The sequence below is a fragment of the Phragmites australis genome, chromosome 5 (assembly GCF_958298935.1).
Source record: "Phragmites australis chromosome 5, lpPhrAust1.1, whole genome shotgun sequence".
In the NCBI taxonomy this organism is placed as follows: Eukaryota; Viridiplantae; Streptophyta; class Magnoliopsida; order Poales; family Poaceae; genus Phragmites; species Phragmites australis.
In genome coordinates this window covers 42,967,159-42,986,300 of record NC_084925.1, presented here as the reverse complement: position 1 = coordinate 42,986,300, position 19,142 = coordinate 42,967,159, and the positions used below count along the sequence as shown (strand labels likewise).

General features: G+C 43.2%; 3 protein-coding genes across 4 annotated transcripts; 2 read left to right on the top strand and 1 right to left on the bottom strand.

The window, feature by feature from the left end:
• The first annotated feature begins 251 nt into the window (after positions 1–251).
• Positions 252–3,612, top strand: LOC133919831 (uncharacterized). 2 transcript variants are annotated; one of them, XM_062364362.1, is made up of 8 exons: positions 254–470; positions 1,272–1,783; positions 1,860–1,932; positions 2,219–2,299; positions 2,377–2,440; positions 2,759–2,846; positions 2,940–3,024; positions 3,321–3,612. In XM_062364362.1, exons 1-8 carry the CDS (start codon positions 366–368, stop codon positions 3,402–3,404), a joined length of 1,092 nt encoding a protein of 363 aa, XP_062220346.1. In that variant the 5' UTR covers positions 254–365; the 3' UTR covers positions 3,405–3,612. The 2 variants fall into 2 exon arrangements, with proteins under 2 accessions (XP_062220347.1, XP_062220346.1); XM_062364363.1 differs by lacking the exons at positions 2,759–2,846; positions 2,940–3,024 and having other exon boundaries at positions 252–470.
• A 639-nt stretch (positions 3,613–4,251) lies between these two features.
• On the bottom strand, positions 4,252–9,114 carry LOC133919830 (DIS3-like exonuclease 2). Its single transcript, XM_062364361.1, has 6 exons — positions 8,410–9,114; positions 8,268–8,321; positions 8,109–8,174; positions 5,290–7,503; positions 5,129–5,200; positions 4,252–5,045 (listed from the first exon to the last, which is right to left on the bottom strand). The coding sequence occupies exons 1-6, from the start codon at positions 8,818–8,820 to the stop codon at positions 4,644–4,646; spliced, it is 3,219 nt and encodes a 1,072-aa protein (XP_062220345.1). The 5' UTR covers positions 8,821–9,114; the 3' UTR covers positions 4,252–4,643.
• A 2,454-nt stretch (positions 9,115–11,568) lies between these two features.
• Positions 11,569–13,162, top strand: LOC133919829 (large ribosomal subunit protein uL29c-like). Its single transcript, XM_062364360.1, has 2 exons — positions 11,569–12,002; positions 12,869–13,162. Exons 1-2 carry the CDS (start codon positions 11,652–11,654, stop codon positions 13,010–13,012), a joined length of 495 nt encoding a protein of 164 aa, XP_062220344.1. The 5' UTR covers positions 11,569–11,651; the 3' UTR covers positions 13,013–13,162.
• The last annotated feature ends 5,980 nt before the right edge of the window (positions 13,163–19,142 follow it).

The following is a 19,142-nucleotide window of genomic DNA, read 5'->3' as shown; positions in this document are numbered from 1 at the left end:
AAAAGTGTGCATACGTTTCTGACAAGTGGGGCCGCCGACTTGTACCTGTCGTCTCCCCCGGGCGCCCTGCCCGCGCACGGTGCTTCAGGTGTCGCTGCCCGCCAACCGCCGCGGGCAACGCCACAACGCTGCTGAATCCAGCAGACTCGCCACCAAACAGCACAAGCGTCTCCAGCCTCGAAGCCGCTCCGATCCGCCGTCTCCGCATTCCCCCACCCGAGCAGAAACCCCGAACCCAACCCAAGGGGGCTCCAGAAGCATCAGGGGCTCGCGGCGGCGCCTTCCACATTCAGCAGCCACGCGGGGCGCGGGGCGCGCCCCCCGGAAGCGTAGCCGCGTGGCGTGGCGTGGCGTGGCGTGGACCGATGGGGTACCTGCCGTCCCTTGGCAGCAAGGCGGCGCACTTCGTGTCCGACCTCACCACCGTCATCCTCAACCCCGTCTCCGAGCGCGAGACTTCACACCTCCCCGTGAGACCCGGGATCCCCCTCCCTGGCGTCGCGTCCCCTCTCACGTAGGCGATTCGGTCCGGTTTTGAATTTGGGTGTCGCTTGCGTTCTCGATTCGTGCGATTGGGCGAGGCCGGTGGAGACATTCGCTTGGGTTGGAGTGATTTCGCAGCTGGGGCGTGCTACCGTTAGGGTTTGGTGTCCGATTCCTGGGGTTTTTAGGGTTGTTCGCTGTTGCGTGCTGCTAGTTAGAACCTGCTTTGGTTGGTGAAAACTGTACGTAGCTTGTCAAGCCCTCTTGTTTTGTTCGTGCAGAGGATTTGCCTCATCGGGGATGAATTTATGCATACTGGGGAGCTCCAAGACAGATAGGGCTCTTCACTTGGTCGGGTAATTTTTTGTGTTTTCGAGATATAGGTTTAGTCTGAGTGTTCGGACGCCTACGATGTTAGGAGAGAACACTGAATTAGGCTGATTTCGTCAACGTGTCTTGCATTTCCTGTGTTCACATGCCATGCTGGAAACTTCTGATGGAATCCGAGTTCTATGCAATTTTGATTGTTAGCTGCAGTGGAGTTAGTGTTTTTTCAGGATGTGATTAACTGATAGTTGTAGCTGCAATGGTTAAGTTAATTAGGTGACCCTTGGAAGCTTTCCGATGCTTGATTCTTTGTCTTTCATTGTAATACGTTGCATTCGGCCAAATTTTAGGGATGGTTCTACACATGTGTTTGATTCCAGTTGGTGATAGCACTTACATGTTCATTTCAATCACCAGCCTGTGTTCTGGAAAGTTTACTTTTGTTCATTTGCATGTTGCAGGAGGTAGACGAAGTGCAAGAAAGTTCAGAGAATGATGAAGACTCTGAACACAATTCTGACATTCTTGATGGCCCTGACACATCTTCCTTCAGAGCATTCTTGATCTCATTTTTGTCGTCATCTAGCTCTAATAACGATTCAATGGAGATGATTCCTGAGCAGAATGGGGACATGGGATACCCAACTTTAACACCATTGGGGAAGGGAAGCAAGGGAAGGACAGGTCTGCTAAGTAGAGGGAAGCATTCCATTGGAAAAATCATTAACAAGGCTGCTAGGATTGGTGGTTTCAAACAAACTACTGCAGAGCCTAAAGTTGACAGAGAGACAGTAAATCATACTGAATCAGTTGCACCTGTATTGGAGCCTGAGGAATCAAAGGAAGTTGCTTCCTTCAGTAGTTTGCCAATTATGTCGGAACCATCTGTTCTATTGTCAGAAATGATGCAATCGATTCTTTATGCCTCTCTCCCTGTTCTTGCCCAGGGAAGGAACTGGGTCTTGCTATACAGGTTTAAGAAGCCTCTTATTCTGATATGTTCTGACCTTCAATCATGTGTGCCTACTGCTATCTAATGTTTTGTGCAGCACATGGAGGCATGGCATATCTTTATCTACTTTATATAGAAGGAGCATGCTTTGCCCTGGTTACTCACTTTTGGTATGTTCATGTTTCCTAAGTAGCTCGATGATGTTCTGTTTGTTATGATTTCACTACTACTTAAAAGATGGCAGCCCATTTTAATGCTCAGTATCGTTATTATATAGTTCCAAACACTATGTTCATACTTTTAAGTGATAAATCTTATTTCACTCCAACAAGTTGCTATGTTGTTGTCGATGGGGATTTTTATGGGCCTATATAATCTCACTTCTTTTTAGTTTTTTGCCATTTCATGCTAATTGATAACTTTCCATTCGTCCTTTATTGATGTGTTATGTTACAGGTAGTTGGGGATAAAAAAGGGACTGTTTTTGGTGGTTTAGTAGAGGCCCCATTGCAGCCAACCAGTGCCAAGAAGTATCAGGTTTCGCCTACACATCCTGATTTTTTTTTGGTTACATATTTACCTATTGATTATTAATTTGGAAATTAATCTTGCAGGGGACCAATAATTGCTTTGTTTTCACTAATCTGCACAACCGCCCTGTTATATATCGGCCAACCGGTAATGTTCGCTTTATTCATTTTATGGTGCTTGCTTGAGAATATCAAAATAGGGGGAAATAACTTTTGCGTTATTTTCCATGCTTATATATACAGTTGCCAGCGCTGTAATGACTTTTTTGGTTTTTCCCAATAATAATGCAATATTAGAATAATTTATATGTAAGTTGTGATTAATCCTTTTGCCGCATATGTTCTTGTTAGGATCCATTTGCGTTGTGACCGTAAGCAACAAAAGAGGGCTCCAAAATGTGCATTCTTAGATCTTTTTTGTTTGTGTTGCCTCGTGCTTGTAAGCTATTGAAAACGCTTGTTGTAGGTGCAAATAACTATTTCACCATGTGCGCCACCGACTATTTGGCTCTCGGAGGAGGAGGTCATTTCGCACTTTATCTAGATGGAGACCTGTAATATCTCTCTCTCGGCCTTTTACCGCTACTAAGTCATTGTTAATGCCCCTCAGACCCTCATCTTTTTGTACACCACGCTACTCTTTGCAGTTTGAGTGGTTCAAGTTCCAATTCAGAGACTTTTAACAACGAGTGCTTATCACATTCCCCGGACTTCGCAGTGAAAAATGTTGAGGTATTTGGAAATACTGTGGCAGTATGTTCTCTGCTTTGTTTCCTTGTGAACATAATTATGTCCATGTTGAATGTAGCAACGCCCGACTGTAGCTTAACCGCTTAACTCAAGAAATTGGGCTATCTGGGTTGGCGGCCTTGCAACTGTAACAATAACAGCTTAGTTGGGATTTCTTAGCCTTTTAAGATCGATCAACAAATTTTTGCAAGTCCATAAAAGATTCATTTGTGTGGACGTCACGCTTCTGCAAATTAGGGAGAGAGATAATTTAACTGTTCCTTTCTTGTTTAATGCAGCTGTGGGGCTTCGTCTATCCGTCCAAGTACGAGGAAATGCTTACACTCTGCCGAACTGAGAAGCAGGGAATTTGTCGATGGTGATCGTCCGATAGTTTGAGCTGCCGACCATAGGCATGTTACATCTGTACAGTTTTATTAGGCTTTGTGAGTTGACATAATTTTTGTGAGCAGGACCCAAGTAGTGCAGTGCTGGGAGATGCTTTTCTCAAGCGAGTTCGCTCAGATTTGTAAATACTGTAATTTTGTTGCTGCCACTTAGCGGAACATGGACGTAGCGGTGTTTTTTTTCTCCCAGTGTTGTCATTTTAAGTTTAACTGTCACAGGCCGATCAGGCCTCCGCTAGGGTGCAACCGGCGTCATCCGGTTCACGGCCGTCCTGGCTCTGTACCAGTTACCACAAGCTCAGTCAGACTGGTGAGTGATGAGTAACGGGAATTCTGAAGTGCTTGTACACCCTCGCGATTCGCTCCCTTCGCCTAAGGTATCACACTTCAGTAGAAAGATGCATATTAGTGCCTAGTTCTGAACTTCCAATCGCTAGATTTGGATACAATCAAACTCAAATTTCGCAAATGAAACTGGACCGGTTCAAGGGTCAGGAAACTGGCCATGTTCCGGTTTTGGCGTCCATTTTGTGAATGCCTTGCTCGGGAGACACTGCATATCCATTTACGACGAATTCAAGTGCAAAACCACACAAAGCTAAAATCTGGTGCAGTTATTAACTATTCGAGAGCTGAAAGCTGAGATTTAGTGATCACGCCAGCATCAAGCGGTATAACCGAATTATCTAATATAAGCAATTTTCCTTCTCCAGAAAGAGAGGCCTCCATATTCCCTGCACAAAACGGACAAATCCTACAAAAAGAGGAACTGCACCATCTCTCTTGTCCTCGAGAAATACGTCAAGGACATAAACGGCACCAGTGGACAGTCATAAAGAGAGCTTTTATTTCAAGTAACAAAGCAACAGATTGAACATCAGAGTGAACCCACCAGTAAAAAAACTGTAGGTGGTTTCACACAGTAGAACAAAAATATTAAAGAGACTAACCAATACATCACTGATGTAGAGTCACTCTTCGGCCAGTCTGGTACCTGGTCAAGCAGCCTGGTAATAAAAACAAAAGCCACTTGACTTTGCGCCTGAAACGTCGCAGGGAGGTAAACAACGGAGAAGGGTAGCTAATTAGCTATACCTGAATGAAATATCTACAGCACTATGTTGGCTTATGCCTACCGTCATTTTATTACTTTTGTTCAGCTGAGAAAATGTTAAAATTGACTTAATATTTCCTGTCATAATGGGATGCTTCCTATCACTTGAAGTATGACGACATGTACAATCTTACTCCAATGTCCACCGCACTATCCTCACCACCAGTTGCATGAAGAACCACAGGAATGTCGCTCAGGTAATGTATCACCAGGGGCAGAAAGGCCGGGGCAGCCTGAGCTTTCACTGCGTCGTCACTCATCAAAACTGACTTGGCAGAGCGGCCGCCAGCTTCTGTTGATCCTGATTCCTCATCTTCTTCAGGTAAAATTGACTCTGAAGGGTTCACCAGCATCGCGACTTCCTCAATTGACCTGCACCTCACCTGAGTTCCCCTCCTTTGAGGAGGCTTGTTCCTCCATGCATCAAGCACTAACGTTCCAGTGGCTTCCAGCCACTCAACGGATAAGCCCTCAACTTCATCATAATATATCCTCCGTTCCATCTGCAACATAAAAAATCAGATTAAGGTGAGGGAGGAAGCAAAATGAAGCAGGTGCTTCAATTAGAGGATAGGCAAATTCGTACCACAAGCTTCGGCACATAAACTGACATGAATCTTGGCCCAAGCCCCAGAACTCTAGCATTGCAGACCACAATCTGCAAAAATAAAAACAGCATTACTTCAAAATAAAGCCTACAGAAAAAAATTGTTTCGAAGCTGGAAATGATGATGCGGCATTTTTTACCTCTTTGTTCTTTATCAGAGCCCACATGTAGAGCTTCTGTCCAGCTTCTTCTGCACGACGACCGGCACACTTTCTTTCATTACAGTGTGCAGCAACCTCCCCAAGATTTTCAGAGGAAGGGACCTTAAACTTCTTAGCTGCAGCAGAAAGTGCCTTTTTCCCTTCTTCAGATTCAGCAGCGTCCTTACTAAATTGGAGGCCTGTAAAACATCTGTCCATTTCACAAGATGCTGCTTTGACTCCATTCTGTCCCGTGGAAGATTTCTTTTGCTTCAGATACTCTTCTTCGGCCTCAATTACCGCATTCAGCATCCTGTGAACAATTATATCAGGATATCTTCGAAGCGGTGAAGTGAAGTGTGTGTATAAAGGGACAGATAACGCATAGTGAGCCCAATCATCCTTCCTGCTTATCAGGTCCCCTGTGCAAAAGTATTCTGCTGACTGCATCTGCTTTGACGCATAAAACATAAGAATATCAAACAGAACAGGATCATCTTGCAACTTTTCCTTTATTCTAGAAAGTGAAAGGTGAAGTTGACCAGATGATGAAGCATCCAATTCAAAACCATTCTTAGCACAAAACGCCTCAAACTCTCTGAACTTCCGCAAATTAGGTTCAGGGTGCCTACGAAGTAGGGCACAATCAGGGAATGCATTAGATATAACTTCTGCAGCTGACATATTCGCCAACAACATTAGCTCCTCAACAATGAAGCATGGATCATTCCTCACATAGCGATAGCTATCACATGGAGCCCCAGCTTCATCAAACAAGATCATAAGCTTTGCAGTGTCAAGTGAAAGAGCTCCACCCTTGAATCTAATTTCCTTCAGATTTTTTGAGACCTCATATAGGCATGCAACGGACTTGATAACATCCTCTCGCTCAAATCTACCATGTACTTGAAGAGAAGAGACAGCAACTTTAGACTGACTGGCGTCACTACAAATCAAATCCTGCACAAGGTCATATGACAGCTTGCAGCATGAAAAGATGATGCTTCGACCAATCCAACGACTAATTATGCTCCCATGAGGATCAATGTCCCAAATAATTGAAAAGGCGAGCCTGTCTACACCTGGATTAAGCGAAACCAACTCTTCTGAAAGTCTTGAAGGCAACATCGATATTTTACGTTGCAAGGCGTAAACACTAGTAGATCGACTCTGAGCTTCAGCATCTAATGCAGTCTCTGGATGGACAAAGTAAGAAACATCTGCAATGTGAACCCCAATACGGACAATTCCTCCTGAAAGTGTCTCAATTGATATAGCATCATCAAGATCAAATGCAGTAGGAGGGTCTATTGTAAAGGTCAAGACATTTCTCAAATCTTTTCTTGCTTCAAGTTCTTCCTGAGGAATCTTCCAACAAATATCAGGAAGGCATTCCATGGACTTAGGGGGAAACTCAGCATCAGATATCGCATTCTCAAATAATATAGCATTCATGTGTGTTTTAACATGTCCACCCTTCCCCAAGAACTGTATGACATGAGCACAGGGATAGAGACTTTCCTCATTCCATTCATCAATACGTGCAGCAACCAATTCCTTCTCTATAGCTGCATCACCTTCTTTGAGGCTCTGTCTGACACTATCTGGCAAAGTGCTAACGCTAACAACCATCTGAGGGAATTTGGGGTCAGTAGGCAAGAGATGAATCAAACCTGTAGAAACTGATTGTGCTCTGTGGTTCATCCTCTTTACACTCATCTGATATTTCTGCTGCTCCCCATCTGGAAACTCTGAGAAAGGAGCAAGGAAACCTACAACAGCATCACGGCGCGGGGACTTCTTTATAACTGATAATACTTTCCCAGTAGGACGTCTGCTTGGGTGAGAGTATATCATGGCACAGATCCTTTGTACTGCTGCTCTTGTAGCCTCACTCTTTCCATCATTCAAGTATCTCTCGTAACTTTCTGGGACACTAGCATTCCCATTTTCACAATTAACAGCTTGACTAAAACCACTGTTCTTGTGATGGAGATGCATCCTGTCCAAGATAGGTACGCCATTATTGCAATTTTCAAACCTGCAGCTGGCATCTGCCTGTCCTTTCTTCCAACCATGATTCCCATTCGTTTCACCAACCTCGCGAACCACAGAATCTCCTCCCATCGGAGGGTTGCATGCAACATTGGGTCCTTTCATTCTAGTCCAGTGAACAACAGGATCCAGTGTAATTGCAACAATATCACCTTCAACCTGCAATGTAGTTCATAAGATAACTTGATGTTGTAAGTTCAAAAATACATGTAGCGTTGATACATAAATGGTACAGGCATAGTTAGTGAGCACAATGGTACAAGCACAGCAAGTGAGCAGAACTCACCCACCTATACCAAATCATATGGTACCACATCAAGATAAAAAAAAAATGTGCTTAGAGACATATACGTATTACATAAAATATCTACAGCATTAGTTGTTTCTACCATAGAACACGTACTTGAGGATGCTTTGTTAGGATTATAGGCAAAGAAACAGACAAGACAAAACTTGACAGTTAATGATGCTAGGTCATGGGAAATAAAGCCCTAACAGCATCGCACGGAATTTTGTCCTGATGCTCCTTCCGTGCCAAAATGACAATAACTGGTGTTTCCTGACTCCTAGCAAAGTAACAAGCAACACACAGTTAACACATTCCAGCTCCTAATATGCCTAACCAATTATCGAGACACATACACGAGCTTAACGTGACATGTGGGCAGTGGCCTTGCATTATCCAGTATCCACTAATATGTCCTTACGGGGCACCTTTGTAATACACCCGATCAGTTAGTGCAGGCATGAAGACCTCAACTTACCGCTCTGTTTTGTGCCAACCCTGTAATGAGAATATCCACCGGAATCCCATCAATCGTGCAGTACGCCTACAAAATCACACGAATCAAACGTTACCACGCAGTTGCTGGGGAACAGTACTATAGTAGTAATCAAACTGCGGGGCGGTTGCCCACACTTACCTCATTTCGGTTGTGTGCATTCACACGGAGCTTCCCCACAAACGCATTCCCTCTCTGTGTGACAAAGGAAGCAAATCAGTGTGCCGGTTCACGCAAAATCACTACCACGAAGCTGGAAACCTCCCATGGTACCAGCAAATACCTTGATGGCCTCCTCCACGTCCTGCTCAGGCCAGTGAGCCTGGAAGTACCGCCTCCCCGCAGCTCCCCCGCCCACCCTCGCCACCGGCGCCTCCGCACGGTTCGGCGTGGGCAGAAGGGGGCAGGACTGGCTCGTCCCCGCTGCGGACGCCTCCACCTCGGCGGCGTCGAGCCGGGTGCCGCCCACGTGCATGCACGTGGGCGGCATCGATCTGCACGACCTCGGCCCTGCCGCGTCCACGTGCGTGCCCTGCGGCGCGGCGACGAGGGGCTGCCTGAGGCGCCGCGCGGGTCGGCGACGGTTCCTCCTCCTCTCCTTCTCGGCGTCCTCCGCCGCGAACGCCGCCGCCGGCGGAGAAGGTGGCGGGGCAGGGATGGGCACGGCGGCCGTGTGCTCTCCGGTAGCCCTCATGGCGTAGCCTCTCTTTCTCTCTCTCCTCGAAGGGCGCGCGGGAGGTGGCGAGGCTTCTGGAAGGCACAGCGTGGCCGCGAAACCCTAGATCTGGGGGGCGGCGTCTGCGTCCTCCGCTTCGTCGCTCTCCTCGCTGACACCGATGGGAAAAAACGAGGTGCCGGGGTGCGGGGAGAGGAGAAGAGGAGAGTGGAAGGAATGGAGGGAGAGAGAGGAGGGGGGGAGGGGAGGAGGAGGCTGAGGAGGAGATGCTTCTCCGCGAAGCGGATGGATTAGTAAAACAGAGCCGGTTTTGGTATATTGCTGTGGCTTGCGGAGGGGGGAGTACGTTGTTGGCGCTTGCGGGCCGAGGACGGCAGAGGGCGACGGGGGTGGTCGGCGGCGGGTGGGGCTGCCCGAGCGCCGACTATTGCCTTGCTTTCTGGCTTTTCCAAGGGACCGTGCGTCGCTTTCACCCGGCATCAGGTGTGCCCGTGCGTGTATGGGCATCGAGTGGGGGCACCGGCGGTTGCAGAGGGGATCCGGTTCCTCTGCCGACAGGAACAGTAGTTTGATTTGCTGTTACATGGTTACCGTAGTTTATAAGCATATGGATGTTCATAGAAATTATGTATTGGATTTACTGTAACATGGTTACTATAGTTTATATGAGAGCGTGGATGTTCTAGAAATCATGTACTGGATTTGCTATAACATAGTTACTGTAGTAACTCTGTATCACTAGATCTTGGCTATCTATTTCTAATCCAATAGCTGGTAAAGTCATGACATTGTTCTTCTCTGACAAGCAATATCAGAGTATCTTGTCCTTGCAGAGGATCACTTTCTTTTCTCTTCCTCTTTCTCATATCTTATGTTGGATGGATGATACGTAATGGACTCCTGTTCATTGACTTTGTCATAATGATCAATCTTAAAACTAAAGTAACGACACTAACGTCGAGAAATTTTCCTTTACGCTCTATAGGAGTTAGACTTAAAAAGGTATAGCGAAGTCTAAGGGACAAAGTTCAAAGATGAGGCCTGAAGGATGAAGGGGCATGGTGAAGCTCTGAGGCACAAGAGAGGCGACACGAGAACCTTTGACGACAGAGCGAAGGCTCGCCTAAAAAAAAGTCTGCGTGTTAGTCAGAACCCGACAAGGAAAATGCTAGAGGGAGATTGTCAGTGGCCCTAGTGGAGGGTTCAATGTGGATTCGTCTAGGACGTGTGTTGGAATTTGGTTGCATAAGGTACTGTAGGTAGATAATGACGATAATACCCTGAGAATATTCTGAGATATTATCTAGTGTTAGAAAAAATATTTCTGCAAATAATAGATATAAGTGTAATGATGATGAGAGTAGTTGAGGTGTGCTTATAAATACCCCACTTATATGTTACAATAATAAGAGATGAATATCGAGTATTGTTTACTGTTTACTGTGTTACGATCATGATCATAACATAAGGCAAAAAATTGTTAGAAGAGACTCAAAACGGTTTTCATTGACTGCAAAACAATAAGAGGCTGTAACCCTGGATGGGGTTGATCCTTGCTTTTTTTACTGTGGGGTGTGAGTTCTTGCACGGACACTAATGGTGTGCGCACCTGAGGTCGTCTTGTATTAACAATTTTCCAATGCAATTTGACATATATAGTATGTTTGGTTTTCGCCGTAGCTCGCCCTGCTAAAGCGTGGGCTCGTTAAATATTTGATGTAGCTTTTTCATCACCTACATTCACCTAGCATCAGTGAGAAAATGAACTAGCATGCTAACACTGAGTGGGAGCCCCAACGATTTGGCCAGCAACCAAACGCACGCGTAGGTGCGGTCAACGCCAAAAAAATGCCTGAGCGACTCGGTTTGTAAACCACACACGCCCATACTCCTAACAAAATAGCCCCAAGTAACTTGGATTTTGATTTTTTTTTTCCTTCACATTCACGCTTGTTGCATAGGACTTATGAAAAATAGACTTTTATTGGAGATCCTCACTGATGGCTTTTCTTCTGTTGACATGGGCAATTTTTCGTTTTTCTTGGTGAAGTAGTTTGTGATTTCAGACATCTGGGCCTCGAGCACCAGGTGCATGACCAGACTCGGAGAGTACCTATAGGAAAGGATTATATCTTTTAGGTGGGCAGAAAGTTGGATGAAAGAGATTTAAAATTATTCATGTTTATCTTGTTCATAGAGCACCTTCTACATTTTTTTCTATTTACGTAACCAATGATATAATAATACTTTTTATTTTGATTCATTATTCTATCTGATTATCAGATGCTCTAAGTAATACATTCATATAAAAAATATTGAATTGTATTCATCCCTTACGCACATAGACGACTACCATTCAAAGAGGTTGGTAGATATTCATGACATGTGACTTTGCTATGTATAATTATTGTTTTAATTTTTATGATAAAACACATAATAAGTGAACATGATTCTTTTTATAATTTAGTTTTCCTAAAGTCATATCAATCCATGTTAATCCTTAGCATGCTTTCCTCTCTCGATTCCAACTCTCTTCTCACAAGTCTCTTTGACGTTAACATTTCTCTCGGAACGGCGATTTTTGTCACTTGCCACCTCCAGGATTAAAGTGGGTGGTCCATATGTGTCTATTTGAACAGTTACTTAGAGGAGATAAAATTTATTAGAGACACAAGTTAAAAATTGTAGTTTTGGGATCACGCATCACGCTTCAAGATTCGGGCCGCCAAGCCCAGCAGGGCAACCAGATAAACCACACCATCTGTTTCAAAAAAAAAGATAAACCACACCATCATCGAGCGGTCGAGCCCAAACTACGATAGCGCAAACGCGAGCGCAGCGGAAGAACAATGGCGACGATGTCACTCGCCGCGGCATCACCCCTCGCCTCCACTCCCGGAGGCGTCGCCGCCCCCGCGCCTCGCACGGCCTTCCTCGGCCTCCGCGCAGGTGGCGCGCCGGCGACGCGGTTCTTCCCTGCACTGGCGGCGGCGCCGCAGCCGGCGGCTGGAAGGGGCGCCGCGGCCGCGGTGGTGCAGATGGCGAAGAGGGAGCAGGAGCTGGAGGAGATCCGGGATATGTCTACGGAGCGGCTGGAGGAGGAGGTGGTGGACCTCAAGGGGGAGCTCTTCCTGCTTCGCCTCAAGCGCTCCGCGCGCCAGGAGTTTAAGAACAGCGAGTTCGGCCGCATGCGCAAGAGGGTATATTACTCACTCCATTGGTTTACTATTTCTGTTTTGGTTATGATGTTGTCGGCTTCATTTGGAAAGTAGAGCTTTTTGGTGGAAATGTGGTGAACTTATGAAGTTTTATTTGCCAAACAATGGGTGCTTATAGAGTCGTATGGTTTGCTCGATATGTTCACTTTACCGTCTTTTTCATTGAATTCTAATATATGCTTCAATGCTAAAGAGCTTAAAATAAATTGATTGCTGGCTGGAGCAGTGACTCTGGTATCAAGTAGATAGAGCAGACTTGCAGTTAGATAGAACTTAAAATATGGTTTGACAACTCCAAGGCACGTTTTTTTTTTTAATAAGTTGATTTCACGGACATATTTCACATATCAAATCTTTGTCGGCTTACGTTTATACACCTTTATTTGTTCGTTGGATTTCAGCGAATATAAAACACATATAGTCATATAGCTTTCGTAAATGTTACTACAATATGCATTGAAAATGGGCCAGAACTTCTGTTTCCGAGGACATCCAAATGCAGATAGAAGAATTTTGCTAGCCAGAACATGATATGGACATAGTTCATAAATACTTGCACAGCATAGAAACAATGTTTCTGCTTAAGAACTTACAATAAGATGATTAGAAATCATACTTATCACCTGCTTGAAACCTTCATCACTGCACTAGACACTAGTTGACCTAGAAAAAACAGTTTGTTGCAGATTAATCCAAACCTTTGTTTCTGCAATGTGGCCATTGTGTTGACAATTTCAGAAAGGAATGTATCGAATTAATATTGTTTTTGCACTTCCTACTAATCTTTTTTCAATGGAAACATGCCTCTAGAATTGTTTGTTTGCTGATTTTTTTTATCTTTACATCAGATTGCTCGTATGCTGACTGTGAAAAGAGAGCGGGAAATTGAACAAGGAATCAACAAGAGATTGTCTAGGAAGCTTGACAGGAAATGGAAGCAGAGCATTGTGGTTAGACCACCTCCATCTCTAAGGGAGAACAAGGAAGAGTAGAAAGCAAAAGAGGGGAACCCACAAAAGTAGTTTCATGCGAGTGTTGCAGGAAGGTTTCTTTCTGCCTGTAATTTCAACCCTTCATTTTGTTTTGTGTCCCAGATGAACATTTTGCTACACATTTTTATAAAACCTGAAGTTCAGTCATTAGTCTCTTTTGTAAATTTCAGTTTCTTTAATTTATGCTTCTCTCTGTGTCCTACCAGTAGTTTATACCATACGAAACTGCACTTTAGACGTGTATTCTATCCAGTAATTGAGAATGGGCAGCTATTTGTACCTGAAATATGTGCTTCTTGTCATGCTAAGTCAAATTAAATTAACGTCATCTGAGGGCTTTCTTACATTGATTTTAGTGGGCAGAAAAAGTAGCTTACAATATAAATTATGTGTCCTACCAGTAGTTTACACCATTGTCATGTAACTCTATTGCTGGACTACAAGAATGAACTTCCCATCTCCAACATCCTAGAACATCCATTGATGAGACTGACCATAAGGCCATCAGTGGTGCAGTGTGATCAGTGAAGCTTCAGACACTAGATACCGGGAATGAGCAATGTAGGAAGTGAGATATTCATCTGTACCATCAATTGTTAGTGACCAGTAATAGTTATGACCGACAGCAGTGGTCCAAAAGCATTCTTTTTATAAAAAAATGTCAACAGAAAACATAAGGAAATAATTGTGTGTATGCTTACCTAACACCATCAAAATAATAAAAGAATGTTAATAAAAGAAAATGAGAAAAGAGAATCATGTATAGTTTGCTCTAAATTGGTACCTTAACCTTTTAAGCAGGTAAGTTGTTGCCTTTTCAGTCTGCTTAAACATCCAGATGCCCCTCAAGATTTATTAATTCATTCACTTTCTCTCTCAGAGAATGCTCTTACTAGTTAAGAAGCTACTGAAGCACCTTTGTGAACATTGATCATATTAGACACTGTCCAGCTGTCCAGATTGCTCACTTTATTTGGACTCTTTTCTCGATGCTATGGAAAGTTGTTAACCCAAATGAAGAATATAATTGAATCTAAAGCATTAAACCAGATAACTAGACTTAATATAATAGTTTTGTTGGAATTCCGGTACCTTTTTCACCCAATTTCACTATCTTATCAAACATTTGAAACTGTGTTCTTGTGCCTCCTTGTGCTGGCGACTTAGATTTCTGTTACTATCCACCAGTTTTGCTGTGTGTCCGGGTAGAACTGCCCCAAAGCATGTTGGACATATAGGTCTCTCCCCTAGACTCCAGTGTGTGTTGCAGTCTTGCAGATGGTGTTGGATAGAGCTACCAAGCTGGATCTGTCATCAGTTTTATGAGTAGGCCTATGACCTTTAGCGAAAACATGTAGCCCTGCTCTCCTTCCTAATATCTTTATTTTTTTGTAAAATGGAACTTTATTAACTCTCATCGTTACACATAACTATGATGCATAGCTTAAGATGTTAGAGGGGATGGCTTCGATCACAAGTCAAGGTGTTATTTAGTCAATCCTTGGTTCCTATTTCCCATTGTGTGTCTAGTCAGCACTAGAATTGTAGTTGGAGTGTTGGACCTTGATTATTTGAGATGCCGATAACTGAAGATAACAAACGTTCAAGTCTTATGAGAAAAGTTCTACGTCATGTCTTCATCACATTTCACTAGCGATGTGTGGTACTGTGGTAGTAATGAATTTCTTGGGTAGATGAGAAATGAAGGGGTCTAGTTAATTTGTCCTTGTATGGTCACCTCTTACGTAGTTTAATTATTCATGCAGAAAAAGTATTTTGTTCTGTACAAATCAGTCATAATTAACGATAGACATATCCCAAAAAAATTGTCAATGACTTCTATTTCCTGTGCTACACAAATTTTCCTAGGTAACATCAAAACTTTAGAAATAATTATACCGAACTACTTTAAGTAATATGGCAGTGATAAAAAAGACAGGTTTAGAGGTTGTTGAATGTCAGATCAATAGAACAAAACAACTCCATTACCTTCGGACTGATGCAAATCAAAAGCCCCTTTTTTGTACTGGTCAGTGTTAAAACAGAACTCCCAAATATATCTGGTCCGCTTAGAGCAATTTGGACTCTGGTGTCAAAACCAATATCCAGTGCAGTCGCAAATCGCTAGAGCTATGCAAAACTCTCTGCTTGGCGTTGGTTTTTTACCCATCTTCTGTTCTATATTTCTTTACACTGATTCCAACTGCACAACTAGAAAATATCTTTTTTTTTAGAAAATGGAATTCGTTCTGGCTTTTTCATCTTGGATGCATACAGCCTACATCATTATTACAAAGTTTTGGCTAGTAGCCCGTAACAAATCAAGAGCAAAGCATGGTAAATTATGTCATGCATGTATTCTATAGCTACAACGCCACCCATAATTTGCAAAGATGTCCGTTGCCACCATCTCCAGAGTGTGGCACACCTTCAAAACATCTTCCCTTTGGTCCTCCTTTTGTAGTAATCTCCAGAACCTTAGCCAATAGGTTCCCCTGAATATAGCCTGCATGAATGACATATTTGTTTTTTTTATTAAACACGATATCATTGCGACAAAGCCAAATAGCCCAAAAAATAGCGGCAACCCCGACCAAAATTCTTTTCTTTATCTTTGATCCCAACCCCTGTAGCCAATTGCCCACAATATGAGATATGTTCCTTGGTCTTTTTATTCCCAAGGCTATTGTGACAATGCGCCAAATGGTATTAGCTATGGAACATTCCAAAAAGAGGTGTTGTATGCTTTCATTGTGATTACAAAAGCAGCACTTAAGACTACCCTCCCACTTTCTTTTTGCCAAATTATCTTTGGTCAAAATAACCCCACGGCCTATATACCATAGGAAAATTTTTATTTTTAAAGGGAGTTTTAGCTGCCATAACCACTTGTGGGAGTGCGTAATGGGTTGATGCATCATTTGCTTATACATGGATTTGACTGTATATAATCCACTTACATTAAGAACCCACCTGAATGTATCTTTCTCATTAGAGAGGTCTATGTGGACTAATTGTAAGGTTAACATTTGCCATTCAATTAGTTTATCACCCACAATTGGTCGCCGGAAAGATAAGTTAAGCGGTATGCTTCGCATTACTTCCGCGACTGTGGCCTGCTTATGCCGCACAACCTTATAAAGATTTGGGAATTGCGAGCTTAATGGACTATTGCCCAGCCAAATATCATTCCAGAATCGAATCTGGCATCCATCCTATACCTGAAAAGAACCCCATCTTAGGAATTCTTTTTTAATCTTCATAAGGCCAGACCAGAAATGAGAATCATCTGGTTTTCCTTGTGCTTGTGTGAGTGCCTTGGAACCAAGATACTTGTTTCTGAGTATTTTTTGCCAAACCCCGTCCTCATTAAGGAGCTTGAACAGCCATTTGCTGAGAAGGCAAATATTGTTGACTGAGAGGTTAGTAATTCCCAAACCACCCAGGTCCTTTGGTTGGCATAGTATATCCCAGCGAGTTAATCGATATTTCTTTTTATGATTATCACCTTGCCAAAAGAATCTAGATCGTAAATAATCCAGTCTCTTTAGGATACCACGAGGGATCTCGAAGAAGGACATCATAAACACTGGAAGGCTGCTCAAAACTGAATTAAGGAGGACTAATCTGCCCCCAGCTGACATCATCTTCCCTTTCCAACTGCTCAATTTACGCTCAAATCTTTCCTCCACCCCTTCCAGTCGCTATTTCGAAGCTTTCTATGATGCATTGGAATGCCAAGATATTTAAATGGATGTGTACCAATATCACACCCAAATAACTATGCATATTGTTCTTCACATTCATTTGCTTCTCCATAACAAAACAAATCACTTTTATAGAAGTTTATTTTCAACCCCGAAAGTTGTTCGAAAACACATAGAATTAGTTTCATGTTCTTTGCCTGTTCCATATTATGGTCCATAAAAATGATAGTGTCATCTGCGTATTGTAAAATTGATAGTCCATCATCTACCAAATGTGGAACCACACCTGTTATTTGACCATCATTTTTGGCTCTTGATATTAATATTGCAAGCATATCTGCTACAATATTAAAAAGGATAGGAGAAAGGGGGTCTCCTTGTCTCAGTCCTTTATTTGTTTGAAAATAGGGGCCAATGTCATCATTTATCTTGATTCCAACATGACCCCCTGAAACAAAATCATGGATCCATCCACACCATTGTGTCGAGAAACCCTTCATTCGAAGAGATTGTTGTAAGAACGACCATTTAATTTTATCATAGGCTTTTTCAAAGTCAATCTTCAAAATTAAGCCGTTTTGCTTCTTCCTATGCAATTCATGGATTGTTTCATGTAAAATTATTACTCCCTCCATGATGTTGCGACCCGGCATAAAAGCGGTCTGTGTGGGCCTTATAATTTTCTCCGCAACAGTACTTATTCTGTTAGTACCAACTTTGGTGAATATTTTAAAGCTGACATTTAACAGACAAATAGGGCGGTACTCTTGAATTTTCAGCGCTTCCTTTTTTTATCGGGATAAGCGTGATAACGCCAAAATTAAGGCTGTATATAGCCAGTCGCCCTTGATGGAAATCAACGAACAGATTCAGGAGTTCACCCTTGATCACCTCCCAGAATGCTTGATAAAATTCAGCCGGGAAGCCATCTGGACCAGGAGCTTTATTATGCTCCATCTGGAAGATTGCTTGTCGCACCTTGTCTTCAGTGAAGGGTGCAGTGAGTATTGTATTTTCTTGTTCACTCACTTAGGGTATGTCATTTGTAATTGATTCATCTAAAGCAAAAGTATTAAACTCTGGCTTGCTGAATAAACCCTTGTAGTATTTGGTGATATGCTTTTTGAGTTCAGGTTCCCTGATATGGGAGCCATGCTCATCCTCTAATTTGTATATCCGTTGTTTTCGGTGTTTACCACTAGCTACCAATTGGAAATATTTGGTATTATTATCACCCTCAAGTAGCTCTTTCATTTTAGCCCGCTGATACCATTTGAGCTCTTCTTCTCGCAGCAAATGTGCAAGCCTCTCATTGAGGTAGTGTTTGAGAGCCACCTCATTTAGTGATAAGGGTGTTGTTTCCGGCTTCTTATCGAGCTCATCAATTGTATTGGCCAGCTGCTCCTTTTCTTTCTTCAAGATTCCAGCAGTGTGTTTGGCCCAACCCCTCAAATATTGCCTGAGAGCTCTAATTTTATTTTGCCATATCTCAATGGCGTTGTTTCCCCGATGGTCCTTTTGCCAAATATTAGCAACCATCTCATAAAAGCCCTCTCTAATTAACCATCCCAATTCGAATTTGAACGGAGTTCGACCTCCGTAATGAGAGGAAGCTCCTGTATTGAGCAATAACGGAGTATGGTCCGATCTTACCCTATCCATAGTCTCAACAGAGACCATCGGATATTTACCTTCCCACTCAGTACTCATTAGCACCCTATCAAGTTTCTCGAAGGTAGGAGGATCAAGATTATTAGCCCATGTATACTGACGCCCTTTCATCTCGATCTCCCGTAAATCCAATGTTTCAATTACAGCATTGAATAAACGGGGCCAGCGTGGATCAAAGTTGTCATTATTTTTATCCTCCGGTCTGCGCATAATATTGAAATCCCCCCCCCCCCCCCCCGATCAAAATTGGGTGAGTTTCAGCACTACAAACATTAGCCATTTCTGTTAAGAATTCAGATTTGAACTCATCTTGGGCTGGTCCATATACCGTATATAGAGCCCATGTGAAGCCATCCTCTTTATTTTTCAGAAGGAACTTAGAATGGAAATCTCCTTCAACGATAGAGCCAATATCAAATATAGATGTATTGACTCCGATGAGAATTCCACCAGATCGTCCTCACGGAGGCATAGTATGCCACAAGAACTCTAGCCCACCGCATAGGTGTCGAAGTGTTGAATCATGGAAAACACTTCTTCCTGTCTCCATAATGGCAAGGAAATCTAGGTGGTGTTCTTTTACCGTATCCGAGATAAAATTATGTTTAGCCAAGTCTCCCAGACCTCTGCTATTCCAGAATATTCCTTTCGTTGGATAACTAATTTCGAAGGGGTGATTGGCTTTTTGCTAGGGCGTTCTATTTTGCCCTGCTTTTTTATAGAATTAGACTTTTTCTTCCTTGGCACAGCGT

Coding starts and splice junctions, on each gene's coding strand:
- LOC133919831 (XM_062364362.1), top strand. CDS start 366: ATGGGGTACCTGCCGTCCCTTGGCAGCAAGGCGGCGCACTTCGTGTCC. Junction 2,441..2,758: donor TGTTATATATCGGCCAACCG/GTAATGTTCGCT, acceptor CGCTTGTTGTAG/GTGCAAATAACTATTTCACC. Junction 3,025..3,320: donor TCGCAGTGAAAAATGTTGAG/GTATTTGGAAAT, acceptor TGTTTAATGCAG/CTGTGGGGCTTCGTCTATCC.
- LOC133919830 (XM_062364361.1), bottom strand. CDS start 8,820: ATGAGGGCTACCGGAGAGCACACGGCCGCCGTGCCCATCCCTGCCCCG. Junction 7,504..8,108: donor GGTTGGCACAAAACAGAGCG/GTAAGTTGAGGT, acceptor ACTACATTGCAG/GTTGAAGGTGATATTGTTGC. Junction 5,046..5,128: donor TTTATGTGCCGAAGCTTGTG/GTACGAATTTGC, acceptor TTTATGTTGCAG/ATGGAACGGAGGATATATTA.
- LOC133919829 (XM_062364360.1), top strand. CDS start 11,652: ATGGCGACGATGTCACTCGCCGCGGCATCACCCCTCGCCTCCACTCCC. Junction 12,003..12,868: donor TCGGCCGCATGCGCAAGAGG/GTATATTACTCA, acceptor TCTTTACATCAG/ATTGCTCGTATGCTGACTGT.